The 15,425-nt window shown below is 41.4% G+C and overlaps 1 protein-coding gene across 3 annotated transcripts in view; it reads right to left on the reverse strand.

Moving 5' to 3' along the window:
* The window catches only part of FOXRED1 (FAD dependent oxidoreductase domain containing 1), a 422,838-nt gene that overhangs the window by 331,849 nt on the left and 75,564 nt on the right, over window positions 1–15,425 (reverse strand). For all 3 annotated transcript variants that reach the window (XM_044080822.1, XM_044080820.1, XM_044080821.1), the window contains one exon: window positions 9,086–9,196. In XM_044080822.1, coding sequence (XP_043936757.1) covers window positions 9,086–9,196 — 111 coding nt within the window. The remainder of the gene's footprint in view (window positions 1–9,085; window positions 9,197–15,425) is intronic.

Consider the following 15,425-nt stretch of genomic DNA (forward strand, 5'->3'; position numbering starts at 1 on the left):
AGGAACATAAACTCATGTGAAGCAACCTGTGTAGGATGTATTAAATAAGAAATGAAAAGTAATAAGAAGGTGACAAGTGAACTTTGTAAGGCAGATCCAGATAGGAAGAGCAAGAAGTGATAAGTGCTCACCATAACTCCCACCTATACCAGATTATGAAGAACATTCCTCATTCTAAGTTTTTAAAAGAAAAGTCCATTTTTCTCACAGTTCCACATGGAAAAGGTCTGTCACACATTGTATTAAGAATTTATTTAATGGACATCCATTGTAATTAATACTGAATCATATTAATTCATGAAAAGAACTTTTTATAAGTATAAAGTAACATACTTTAGCCATCTTTTAAGCTTTCAAGTTGAAATTGTTAGAAAGCTGTTAATAAATGTTTCATATTTTGACCATTTGTTGCATATTATGAGAAGTGATGTTCCAAATTTTGGACATGAAAGGTTGAGAGCTACAGTGCCCACTTACGTTTTTCTGAATGGTAACCCATGCCTGTTGATTTGCTCGTGTAGGATGGCTCTATAAGAAAGACACATACATGCAGAAAAGAGGATCTATAAGTAGGATGGACTTATTAAAGAGAGAACAAACCTGCGAGCACCAAACTACTTAAGCAAGAATACTTCTGAGTAGGATACCGGCATCTGGGACTCAGCAATCCATCCGGGTTATTAAAGAGTAAGCAAAAGAGAAAAATTCCAGGTGTTTTAAGATTCAGTCTTCTTCAGTGTAGAAATGAAGGGGAGAATGTATGGCATGGATATCTTCCTTTAGTGAGGACTGCAGATACAAGACAGCTGTCTATATAGTGGACTAAATAAGGACCCCCCCCGCACACACATCCACACAAACAAGCACACTTGCACATCAATATAAATCACTTATCAATATGAATGAGTGCATGTTTGACATGCTTCATGTCACTAAATACCCATGCATTTCTACACCAAAAACAGATATATCACAAAACAACCTGATAGTGGCAATCCAGCCCATTCCAACCCTTTTCATTTTCTGTCACTATACCAGAGTCCAGTACTTTATTGTAATCCCCACCTCTGTCTCAAGTACAGAAAAAGTAATTTGTCTACCAAAGACTAGGATCTCCATGTAGTAACGGGATAGATGTCAGGATATAAAGTGAGATATAGTAGGAAAACTAGCAACTGCTTGCAGGAACAGGTATCCACAAACTGCACTGCTGAATAACCTGAAGAAAACATTTATCTTGGTGCAGGGATAGAGAATGCCTAGGAATGCCATATAAAGCTAAGTAAATATATATTTGTTTCTGCTGTGTCTTTCTTACTTGCCACATATATTCTTCACTAAATGTTAATGTTTGGAAGGAAAGAAAGAATAGAAAAAGCAAAAGGGTACTAAACAGAATGAAATTCATAATACCTAATAGGTTGCACATATGGACCATGAATATCCTGTTTTAAGTTGTGGCAAGTCATGAATGGTTCCCAACTTAACAGTATGATTGCACCTGAGACCATCTATGTGTTGAGTGGATGGGGATTTGTCCAAATAATGGCAGGTTCATGGGCACAATATTTTATATATATATATATATATATATATATATATATATATATATATATATATATATATATATATATACATATACATGTATATATATATATATATATATACACACATATACATATATATGGGTTCCGTTCAGAAGCTTGAAATACTGAAATCTCGAATTTCAGTATTTCGAGCCCAAGAAGCCGAATCCACAGAATAGCGAAAGTTTAGAAGTGCAAAATTCAAAACCTCGAATACTGGAGGTTTTGAATTTTGCGCTTCTAAAGTTCTGCTATGGTTATGTATTCCGGTAAGTGTGTGTGTGTGTGTGTTAAGGGGTTTGGGTAGGGGCTGTGGTGGTGTCAGTGTGTTTTGTTGCTGTGATGTGTGTGTGCGAAGAGAAAGTAGATTGCGTGGTGGTGTTTTGTGTGTGTTTACATGTAGTTCTGACCTCGGAGTGAGAATATTTAAGTAGGGGGGTGTGGGGGGTGCAGCTCCCAACATGGGGGGGTGCAGGGGTGCTTGCCCCCTTGCTTTCATGTAGTAGAGTGATTGTGTGTGTTTGTGTGGTGGATGGTGTGTGTGTGTGTGTGTAGTAAAACCGCAAAATTCAAAAAGTACAGTTTTGTACCTACCATAAATGTAGATGTTCGAAGATCCACATTGCTGCAGTCCTAACACTTGGGTAGTCCGCTGTCCCAGTCGGCCCGAATACCAAAGTATATGGCTGACGTCGGTCAAGGCGCATTAGTCTGACGCCAGGACGCCAGGGTACAAAGGCGCAGGACCAACGTCATATCCTCAGTCTTTTCTTGCCCCAGATGTCAGAAGACCCTAAAAAGATAAGGCCAAAACCAAAAAACACCAAACACTCCTGTACCAAATATATGTACAATATATACAAATTTACAAAGTACAACCCCACCCACACAACCACCCCTAAACACAGAGGGAAGGAGGGAGGGATTGGACTGCAGCAATGTGGATCTTCGAACATCTACATTTATGGTAGGTACAAAACTGTACTATGTTCTTCATCCCACATTGCTGCAGTCCTAACACTTGGGTAGAATCCCAAAGCAGAGGTAAGGGAGGCTGGCAAATCATAAAGAAGCAGGAGCTGTCAACATGCCCTGCAAAATAGCCGTGGCAAAACCAGCCCTAGATTTAGAGTAGAGAGGAAGGTGGTAATGCTTAGAGAAAGTATGCACTGAACTCCAAGTAGCTGCCTCCAAAATATCCTTAGTTGCCACCCCCCTTAGAAATGCTGTTGAAGTGGCAGTAGCCCTAGTGGAATGAGGCCTAATCCCAGCTGGAATCTCTTTGCCATGATGGGAATAACAAAATGCAATGCAAAACCCAATCCACTTAGAAATAGTTTGTTTTGACACTGGCTTGCCCTGAGAACTCAAAGCAAAAGAAACAAACAACTGCTGAGACTGCCTAAAATCCTTAGTCCTGCTTAAATAATAACGCAACTGCCTGTGTACATCTAAAGTGTGCAAAATCTTTTCCCCCTATTTTGGGGATCTGCATAAAAGTAGGCAAATGAATAGTTTGGTTTAAAGCCACACTAGAAACCACCTTAGGCATAAAGGAAGGATTAGTAATGCATGATACCCTATCCTTATGGAAAATCAAAAGGCTCAACCGCCATAAGGGCCTGCAATTCAGAAACCCTTCTTGCAGAAGTAATGGCCAACAAAAAGCAGTCTTCCATGACAAGTATTTCAATTCAGCAGTAGCCGCAGGCTCAAAAGGTTGTAGAGTAAGTTTCTCCAACACAAAATTGAGATCCCAAGCAGGAGTAGGAGCTCTACGTGGGGTCTTATATTCTTTGCCCCTCTAAGAAATTGCTTGAACAAAGGATGAGAAAACAATGGTGGGTCACAATCATAGTGAGCTGAAATTGCTGCAGCATGAATCTTAATGGAAGAGAAAGACAAACCTTTGTCCAATAACTCAGTAAGATATTGAAGAGCCACACTCAAATTAGGCTCAGAAACCTCCAAATCCTTTGCTGCACTCCAAAATAAAAATCTCTTCCATTTTTCATGCACACTTTCCTTGTACTAGGTCTTCTGGCTTCCATAATCACATTCAAAACTTGTTGAGGAAGTTGAGACCTGCTGTGGTTCAAAACAGAATATGCCAGGCTGTTAGATGAAGAGAGTGAAGCTTGACATTGAGTAGATGACCGTCCCTCTGAGACAATAGGTGTGGAATTAAAGGTAAAGGCCATGGAGGCTTCCTTACCAGACTCCTCAGTAATGGGTACCAGTGTTGCCGAGGCCAATCTGGAGCTATTAAAATCATCCTTGGCTTGTCTTGTCTGACCTTTAGGAGTACCTTTGGTAGGAGAGGCAGAGGTGGAAAGGCATACACATGAAGATTTTTCCAACTGAAAGAAAGAGCATCCATTTTCCAAGCTGTGTGATGAAACCTTTTCGTGCAAAACTTTGGCAGCTGGTGGTTTAGTGGAGAAGCGAACAGATCTATGTCTGGAGTTCCCCATGACACTGTCAATTTCCGAAATACATGAAGATCCAGTTTCCACTCGTGGGGATCCATGATTTGCCTGCTTAACACATCTGCTAAGGAGTTCTGTGCTCCCGGCAGAAACCTTGCCTGAAGAGTTAGTTGCAAGCTGAGCGCAGTCTCCCACAAAATCATTGCTTGCCTGCATAGAGGATAAGAATGTGTTCCCCCTTGTTTGTTGATGTACCAGATGACAGTTGTGTTGTCTGTTAGAATCAACACCTGCCCTGGAAGAAGTAACTCCTTGAAAGCCATTAATGCAAACTGGACTGCTAACATCTCCTTCATGTTGATATGTAGATGCTGTAGTCTGACAGGCCACTTGTCTTGTATCCACTTTCCATTCAGATGAGCTCCCCAAGCTATGTCTGAGGCATCTGTTGTTAGAATCTGACTCGCCTCTGGCCGGGTCACAGAGAGTCCCTTGTTTAGGTGACATTCCTGAGCCCACCACAAAAATTCCTTTTGAATGCAAGGTATTATTTGAATGACAGTGTCCAAATCCTGGCAGTGCTGTGTCCATACATTTTTGAGATACCATTGCAGCTTCCTCATATGCAGTTTGGCATTGGGAAGCACCAGAATACAAGATGCCATGAACCCTAAGGCTTGAAGGACTGTCCTTGCAGTCAGCCCGGACTGAAGAGATAGTTGATGGAAGTAAAGGGAAAGATTCTTTTGTTTGTCCGGGTTAAAAAGGCCATCTGGGTTGCTGTATTCAGTCTCACACCCAGAAAGCACATGTCTTGAGAGGGTACTAGACTGGACTTTATTTCGTTCACAGAATACCCCAGGCATCTTAGCACTGCTATCACATATTCCAAATGCTGTAAAAGGTCTTCCTTTTCTTGAGCCAGAATCAGGCAGTCGTCCAAGTAAGGATAGATTTGTATTCCTTTTAGCCTGAAGTAAGCTATTACTGGAGCCAGAACTTTTGTGAATACTCTGGGCACAGTAGATAAGCCAAAGGGCAATGCAGAGAACTGATAATGGGAATTCCCAGCTCGAAAACGCAGATACTTCCTGCAACTTAGTCTGATAGGCACATGAAGGTAAGCCTCCTTGAGATCTAAAGTTACCATCCAGTGATCTTTGCCCAGCAGAGGTAAAAGCTGTTGTAACGTCAACATTTTGAACTTGGGAATGTCCAGATAAGTGTTGAGGATAGATAAATCCAAAATTGGTCTCCACGTGTTCCCCTTTTGGTACTAGGAACAGGCGAGAATAAAATCCTAGGCCCCTTTCTGGCACAGGAACTGGCTGAATGGCCCCTATTTGGAGTAACAGAGAAATTTGCTTGTGAGCCTCTTTTCTTTGTAGAGGAGGAATGTCTGGCATGCCTTTGAAAGGAGGCAAGGTATGGAAATAAAACCTGTAACCGTGGTGAATGATATCCAATACCCATCTGTCTTGGGTAATTAAACTCCAATTTTCTTTGAAAAGTGCCAGCCTTCCTCCCAAAGGTGCTGCCAGACGAGAAAGCTCTGGCAGCTGAAAAGGCAGGTCATTGGGACTGTGTACGCAAGGGCTGACCCCGGCCCACACCAGAAGACTGAGCAGGTGAACTCCCTGTTCTAGGCCTAAAAGAACCTTGAGCTCTGCCCCTACCCCGCCTAGACCTACCCCTAGACTGGGAATCATAAGAAGGATATGTCCATCCCTTAGTAGGCCAATTTCTACTAAACTTGGAGGCTGAACCTGCAAAATCTTTAACAGTCTGCATAGACTTAGCCTTGTCCTCCATTTTCTTTAAAACTGCTTCCACAGGCGAACCAAACAACACATCAGACTGTAACGGAGCATCCAAAATCCTTGTCTTAACATGCTCAGCTAAATTCTGATCCCTCAGCCAGGCGTGCCTGCGAAGAACAGAACCAGTGGCAGCCACCCTCAAGAGGCCTGTACAGCATCAAAACCACATTGCAAGGAATGCTTACCCACCTGTTCAGACACATGAACTAAATCCTGCAACTCTTTACACTCAATACCTTCCGCCAGAGCATCCACCTTAGACTGCAATTGTGAAAGGAGATAATTTTGGTATTTTAACATGTGGAACTGGCAATTCAAAGCCCTCATGGCTAAAGTGGAAGAAGTATACTCCTTTTTTCCCCATCTATCCAAAGCCCTTGCCTCTTTATCAGGAGGGACAGGATTTTTAACAACAGAAGCCTTAACACCTTTAGGCCCCTGAGAAACAGTTTCTGGGTCTGCCCTAGGACTCTTAAAAAGCCTAATCCATAGTTATCTTAGCATAATTTTTTCTTTATCAGTATTTTCTGTATGTATGAAGTGTTCCGGCATTTAAGGGGCTGTTGAGGTACTGGGGAAAATGGATGAAAATGTGATGACTGCTACAAAAGATGTTACATTCATAATTTTTGCAGGAAACTTCTTGTCGTGATTGACAGGTACCCATACTTTACACACACACACACATATATATATATATATATATATATATATATATATATATATATATATATATATACATACATATATACATACACACACACACACACACACACACACACACACACACACACACACACACACACACACACACACACACACACACACACACATGCAGTACATCAGTCCACAGAAGACAATACAGAAGATAAAGTGCCATTATACAAATATATTATTTAAGAAAGGTAAGCAATTTCTTTCCTATGTTATGTTATTGTATAAAGGCAAATATCCACTTCTGTACATGGTTTTACCAGGATTTACCCACAGTTGGTTTTGTTTAATCACTCTGGCTTTGCCCTTGTGATCAAACCACACCAGCCATGGGTAAATGCTGATATTACCTATGCACAGTTGTGGATTATTTGTTAAATATTATGTGTGTGTGTGTGTGTGTGTGTGTGTGTGTGTGTGTGTGTGTGTGTGTGTGTGTGTGTGTGTGTGTGTGTGGTTTACTATCATATATTCAAATTCACTGCGTTCGAATTGACATATGTGCGAAACCTAATTTGTATATCTAAAAGCAAGCACCACAATGTCGAACCTTGTAATAGCAAACGTTCGCTATTACAAGGTGGGACATTGTGGTGCAGATCGCACTGAAGTGGGGATCAGGAAATGTACACTTTCCTTCTCTGCAGTGCGATCTTGGAGTTTGTATATATAAGTAGGGGGATGTGGGGGGTGCCAAAAGTGTGTTTTAATGCTGAGCGGATGTGAGCATTTCAGTAAAGTCAACATGTTCGACATTCGACTTTGCTGAAATGCTTTGTTCGAAATTTACTGCATTCGGTGTTCTGATTTTTGAACATGCTGTTCGGACATCTAAACATTCGAACACAGTGAATTTGAATATATGGTAGTAAACCATATATATATATATATATATATATATATATATATATATATGTATGTATATATATATATATATATATATATATATATATATATATATATATATATATGGATTCACTTCAGAAGCTCAAAATACTGAAATCTCGAATTTCAGTATCTCGAGCCCAAGAAGTGGAATCCACAAAACAACGAAAACTAAAAACCTTGAATACTGGAAGATGTTCTTCATCCCACATTGCTGCAGTCCTAACACTTGGGTAGTCCGCTGTCCCAGTCGGCCCGAATACCAAAGTATATGGCTGACGTCGGTCAAGGCGCATTAGTCTGACGTCAGGTAATGATTTAAGCTGCAGCTTCATAAAAACTATGCACCTCTCACTATATTTAAATTATCAATGCATTTACCCAGCAAGAAATTCAGATACTTTGCACATATCTTTACGTATCCCCACCACATCAATCTGCCTAAATTACTTTACTTTGACTTTACAGTCATTCAAAGATGATGACCAATTTTCTAAGGTGAACAAATCTATTCAAAAGAACTTCACTCATAGGACTGAAGCCTCAGACAGCCCAAAGTTCTTTTCAGTTGACTTTCTCTTATATATTTTCCTAGCCTAGCTTTGTATTAAAACAGCATTTGAGGGTGTGAATTGGCATAATGGTGAATGTATTTACCTCACAGACAAAAAATACAGGGTTTGATTCTCACCTTTGAAAGGAAACTGACTGAGCTTAAAATGGCCTGCAAGTCTTGCTTGTCTAAAAAAACCTATGAACCAGTAATGATGGTGTCCAAAAATATACATGTCATTACACTGGTTGTAAACCCCTCGCCCTCACCCCATGAAGCACCTTTCAGTTAACCTACTACTCAAGTTACCCATAAAGTAGTACACAAATGTTTCACATCTAGAGAGTGGAAATGCATACTCAGAAATATTCAGTCCTGTTGTTTCCATTCCCAAAGATCTAATGTAGATTCAGCTGGCTTCCCCACTCTTGGTCATATGTGAATTGAACAAATTTGCAATGCAAAAGAGTATACTTTCTTGAGCTGTACTTGATCTGTGTTTACCACTGTAAATCCCTGCCTGCATGGCTTTTATTAATGGGCAGGCTGATTTAAAGTTTTTGGGCTTTTCAATTTTTTCTGGTTTTGTACAACTGTGGAATTGTGGTATACATAAGAAAGGGGAATGTGGAAGGTGCAGGGGGGCAAAATACCTTTATTAATAATTTGTATGCAGTCAATGCTGCAACCATCTGGTTTCATCTAGTTTAAGCTTTGAGCAGGTACAGCTTGACAAAACATAGTAGAACTTTTTCATAATCCAGGCAGTTATGTGATGCACATCAATGCTACTATGCCATTGAGAAGATATTCATTATTTAGAGTTCTGAAGCACTCTACAGCTGAAAAAAAAATTGTAAATAATCAGCACTGCTTTCCAAATGATTTCAATACTTCTGCTCTATAACAAAAATGTGAAACTTATGGTATAAGCTAACAACGAACTTCCACAACTCAGTATATCATCTCAAATCTAACCTTTTCTTTATATAAGCAATGTAAAAACACTGCAGAACACCTATTAATCGTAACTTAATATGAAAGAATATATGCTAAGAATTATGACTTATTTTGTTACAGCAAGAAGTATGCCCTTACGTTTATGTTTCGAAGAAAACTGCACCCAAACAAAGACATCTGGATATTTTCTGGCATGGAAAACTGCTGGCGAATTCCACCCACCGACAACACTGTTGATGCTCTGGAATACTATAAAACACAAAAAGCATTAAGTTAGTTATAAGCTAAAGCAAATTAAGTACAAGAAAGTTCCAACAGTTAAAACAAAATGGCTAAAACAGACTTTCAGAATCACACTTTTAGAAAACGTGCAAGAAGCTTCTCATTATTCTGTTTAATGACAAAGGCAAATAAAATAAAAAAAAAATTGCATTACTTTTTCAGTATATAATTTCATTAGATAATCCCAGTGGCATATCAGGGAACGATGAAAAAACCCTACAATCAACAGCAAAGAAAAAATGAAAACCAGTGAAAGCAAAGTTTGCTAATGTTACATTTTGCAATGGAAGACAATAAGCCTGTCTAGTTAGCATTTCAAGTATACTGCAATGAAACAGATAAAGAAAAAAGTAAAAATAAATGTATTACTTGTTTCACTAGGCAATTCCAGTGGTTCTGGTGACAATGAAAAAGAAAAAAATATTTCAAGAGCACAGAAAAAGGAGAAAAAACAAACAGTGAAAGCAAAGTGAGACAATGTGACATTTGCCTGACAGCAGAATAAGACAACAAGCCTTATACCCCTTCGATCCCTACCTTTCCCTTACCTTTTCTACAGCTTTCCCCATGACCTCTACAATATCTCTGGATTTCCTCTCCACCAATCATTTTGGCTGTCCATTTCTATGAAAAGCTGTTTTTAGAGAACTGTTCTAGCAATTTGTCCTTTCTATCTGCTGTCTGTTTTCTCTACTCATCTGTCAAGCTTGTTCAGGATGCCTTCTGCACATCTTGTTGAAATCATCTTGTGCACCAATAGTTTAACCCATTTACTTCTTCCTGTCTCAAGTCAAGACAACTCTAGTCCCCACCATATCCCTTTCTCCTCCATCCCATGGATTATTCTGTGGACTTGGGGACTTTCATTTGGACTTCTAGCAACCAAATGTCCCTTTCCTTCTTAGGCCCAGAGAGCTGCATGCACTACTCAAAGTGTGGACGGACCAGGAACTTGTAAAGAAGAAACATTGCCCCTTTGTTTTTTGAGTCAGTCCCATTGACGATACACATTAACATTCTATTTGTTGCAGCCAATTCTTTTAACTGCTGTTTTGCCAACCCAATGGTGAGCAAACACTCTTAGATCATTTTCATGGTCTGCTGTTATCAGTTCCACTTACCCAAGCTAATATTTCATACCAAATTTGTCACGGCACAATTGCAGTACTTCACCTTTGTTTGCACTGAACCTCATCTAACACTTTTGTGCCAATGTGGTCAGCTTTTCCCAATGTTTCCCTAGATACCCCCCTATCATCCACTGCTGCACCTCTCTTTTCTATCACAAATGTAGAAGATACATCTGAAACACAGCTTAGCATGGTGCACATGCTAGAACGCCGCAGCACTCGATTATTCAAAATAAATTCACCGTTTCTGTTTCATTAAATATTTAGTGATGAAACTACTTTTTACTTACTACATTTTATTTTTACAATAAATGAACTGAGCCACAAGGGTTTCCTATTGGAAGTAATTTTATTAGCCATATTGGGACGATTTCTATCCCTTCAACTTTCTGGCTTAAAAACGCATGTGTTTGCGCATTTTCCGCAATGTGCAGCACTGTGGGGCTACTGTTAAACTATTCCAGGTGCCAGAAAGTCTGGTCTTCAAATTTTCCCTTAGAACTAGCTGGTTTCTCAGTAGTAGTACTAACATCTGAACCCCTGTAACTAGCACTTGCTCTAGAACCTACTGGAAAGCACTAGGAAGCCTTAAACTGATACAAGCACTCAACTCTCCTTGTTAATAAGGAGAAATTAATCGTAGGCACTAAGCAGCCTATAATTGCAAAGTACCTTGCAAAGGTAAGGGAAACAGCTCTTGTACTTTACAAAAAAGCACCTAAACAGGCATGTCCAAGGGTCAGCTTCCGGTGATTTCTCCTGTCCACCTTGTGAATCTGGGCATACTGGGACAATGCAGCAACTGCCTCATGTACACAGATAACCCTCTCCTCCTACCACCCAACACTACAACCTGCGAGAGATGCACTTACATAGCCAAACTGGAAGCAAAGCTCTCTCCAGCCAAGATTGTGCTAGACAGTCAAGAGGAGAAGGTTAACACCTGCATTACACCTCAAGCAACACATAGCCCTTCAAAACCCACACCAAACACCCACACATAGCAACACTAAACTCACATATGCAGAGGCCCTTAACATTAACCTGCCCGAGCAACAAGGACCTCTGAAGGAGAAATGCAAACAAACACCAGTCACAACCAAAGTGACACATAGCTCACAACACCAGTGTGCCACCCAACAACAGCCCCTAAGGCAAGACAACATACCCAACACTTTACTCATAGGGGACTCTATAGTCAGGCACACTTATGTCCCACTCACCAGGATGAACAAGGAAAAATTACATTCAGCTGCCTGTCGGGTGCCAGGATCCACCACATAATGCATGCACTCAAGTCACTCCACAACAAATACAAATACGACTCTGTCATTGTCCATGTTGGAGTGACTGACTTGAGATGTACCTCCCTGGACTACATGAAAAGAGACATGGAAGAGCTCTTAGGGATCATGTGGCCCAGGCAGGTATGACCCTAGCCCTGAGTAGCATCCTGCCTTCATCCAGAATGATACCACAGTATAAGGACAAAATGACTGACTTCAACAATTGGCTAAGCTTCTGGTATCATTCAAAGGGCATCCAGTATCTGTCTGCCTGGGATGACATGATCAACAAACCAAGATGCTTTGCCAGAGATTGTCTGCACCTGTCACCCCTGGGATTCAGGATACTGGCTAAAGCTCTTGCCTCCCCTACAGTACCTTTTTTAGGCAAGGTTCAAAGGATAAAACCACCACAGTAACAGATACAAGCATGCAAAATCTGAAGGTAATGCTACTCAATGCTAGAAGTCTAAACCTCAAAATGCACTCTCTCGAGGCACTCCTAAAAATGGGGAACATTGATATCGGTGCAGTAAATGAGATCTGGTTCAAGGCTCCAGAAAGCACCCCTGCAATACCAGGCTACAACTCTTACCACACTTTTCGGCGACAAACCATGACTGACACACTAAAGGTGGAGGAGTGTCCACATTCACCAAGGATATTCACACCTCCAGGCTAGTTGCCAACACAATGCATCTGAAATTCTCCAGGTGCAACTAACACTAGGTAAGACTGCAATCCAAATTGTAGCTTGCTACAGATCCCCCACAATGCCCCAGGATTCTCACTACACCTTTCTAAACATTCTGGAAAATATTAAGATACAACCAAACACCCTAATACTGGGTGATTTCAACTACCCTGCCATTAACTGGGAAAACTACTTGGGTACCAACAGCTTTCCCAATGGTTCTTGGAATTCATAAATTCCAATGCCCTGGATCAACTAATCCATTATCCCACCAGGGGCTCCAATATCCTAGACCTGGTCATTACCAACATGGGAGATAGATGTTGGTCACCCCCTCATTGGTCAGGTCTGACCATAAGCAAATTACCCTTGACATCCACATCCTACCCCCACCCCCCAGTAAGGAAACCTCTGTAAAAAAATCTTCTCCAAAGCCAACTTCATGCTACTCAAGTCAGAAGTGATAAACTTCATGACAACAATGCAGACGGGAGCTGAAAGTTCGACTGCTGAATCCTACACTAAAGCACTGTACGAGCACATCCACTTGTGCATGAATCGTGCCATCCCAAAAAGAACCAAGATGCTCTCCTCCAAAAAAAGGAAGCCAATCTGGTGGTCCCCTGCCATAAACAAACTATACAACAGAAGGAAGAAACTGTTGCAGAAAAGAGGAAAATCCCAGGATGCAAAAAAATCCCTTACTAGCCTCAGTAAGTAGCTGAGATCTCTCATAAAATCCTTCAAAGCTAGTTATGAAAATAAAATTGCCAAAGATTCCAAAGACAACCACAAGGCATTCTACAGTTATGTCAAGAATCTAAATGGCAATGCTCAGATCTGCTTTGAGCTACAACAGAATGGCATTAAATATACTAATCCCAAGGATATTGCCAATATCCTGGCAGATCAATTTAGTGCCAACTTCGCCTCCCCCCTCATCCCCTAAAGGGCCCATCTCAATACCAAAAGATTGCCAAATTCCAGAAACCACAGCCACACAGGTAGAAACCGCACTCTCCAAAGCTAAGAATACAGCATCCATGGGACCAGAGGACATCCCGGGCTGTGCACTACATGAACTACAAAATGAACTGGTACCTCACCTAAGTGTCATGTTTAATCATAGCTTACCTCAGGCTTCGTGCCCACTGAGTGGCGCACAGCTACAGTTATCCCACTCCACAAAGAGGGATTCACCTTGCATCCCGGGAACTACCATTCCATCAGTCTGACGAGCCTGATCTGCAAGGGCATGGAACACATTATCATGGAACTTATAAACAAAGACATTGCCATCCTTCAAACACTGGACCCCACCCAGTTTGGGTTCGTGAAGGGCCAATCTTGTCTGCTGAACCTGATTGACTTCTTCGAATCAGTCTCCAGAGCTGTGGACGAGGGTAAGGCAGTCCACACAGCCTATCTGGACCTCGCCAAGGCCTTTGGCACCATCCCCCACTCTGGAATCATAGATAAACTTACTAAGCTGGGCATAAATCCCTATGTCACTCGATGGGTTGCCAAATGGCTTACTGACAGAACCCACACTGTAAAAGTAGCTGACTCCAAATCCAGCTCCAGACAAGTGACAAGTGGAGTACCGCAGGGTTCAGTCCTGGGACCGCTCTTGTTTGGCATCTACTTCTCTGAAGTACAGGCCAACATTAAGGGAGTCTGGCTAACAAAGTTCGCAGATAACTGCAAACTGGGAGCCATCATTGAATCCCAAATGATGTGGATATTCTACAAGAGGGCCTTACAGAAACAGATGCTTGGTGCCAGAGCCATGGGTTCAAGCTTAATGCCAAGAAATGTATAGTTATCCCCTTTGGGAAAAACCATGTACCCATGACTTACCACATAGGTGGCAGTACACTAAACACCGAAAGTGCGATGAGAGACTTAGGGACACAAGTGGACAGTGGTCTTACCTTCAATAACCACATCACCACAACAGTCAGGAAATCCTTCTATGTGGCACACCTCATCACTAAGGGCTTTAATCCAGAAAAAAGGAGGTCATTGTCCCACTGTACTCATCCCTCATTAGACCCATTATAAAGTACAACGCCCCGTTTGGTATGTACCTCACAAGACATCTGCAACAGCTGGAAAGGCCACAGAAATACCTCACTAAAAGAATCACAGGCCTAAAGCAGATGCCCTATGCTGACTGTCTAAAAAAAACTCCAGCTATACTCTGTGGCATATCATCTACTCAGAGGCGATCTCTACTTAACATACAAGGCCATGTCAAACCCTGAGCTATTGGACATGCTCCACTTAAAGAAATCCCAATCCCTCAGAGCAGAGCCACATGCTCCAGGGATCTAAACCTTGTCATCACAATGAACAAAACATGCTGGAGGGATAGGTTCCTGACCCAGAGACTCCCCATATTCTGCAACAGACTGCCCATACATGTCAAGCAGAGTGCCTCCTTGGCCCTCTTCAAAAGAAACCTTAACGACTGGATGGGAAATAGGAAATTCAACCCAGGGATTATGTCAGTCGCCCTGCTAGACAGGGGTCCAGGGAAGTAAATATTGTGGGAAGAAATATCCAGGGAATTGTTATGGCTAGGCTTGTATAGGCCCCTGGGTCGATAGCCTAGTACCAACCTATGAAGTATGAGATGAAATAAAAGATGTTTTTAAGAGTTAGAAAATTAAAGTAGGATTCTTATAATAAATAAAGCAAATTCTAAAACATGATTTACCCCTTTAAAGTATGTCTACAGAGGGATTTTGCCTCCATTCCACCACACCTCTGATATGAATGCAGGTTACTGTACCTTCCCACATTTGCCTGCTTCTTAAGATCTCTAAAATAACATAACTTATCTACAAGATAAACAAGTGAATTGCTGAAGACCAATGTTCACCATTATGGAGATGCTCACCTCTTCCCAATGTTGTGCGACTGTGGAGTTGGTATATATAAGTTTGGTGGTGTGGGTTCATAGGGCGGCCATGGTGGTGCAGTGGTTAGTGTTGCCATGTCACAGCAAGAAGTTCTCCGGTTTGATTCTCGGCTGGGGTGCCTTCTGTGTGGAGTCTGCATGTCCTCCCTGTGGTCGCATG

This window comes from Protopterus annectens, chromosome 8.part0 (genome assembly GCF_019279795.1).
Source record: "Protopterus annectens isolate FY-2018-M chromosome 8.part0, PAN1.0, whole genome shotgun sequence".
Classification (NCBI taxonomy): Eukaryota; Metazoa; Chordata; order Ceratodontiformes; family Protopteridae; genus Protopterus; species Protopterus annectens.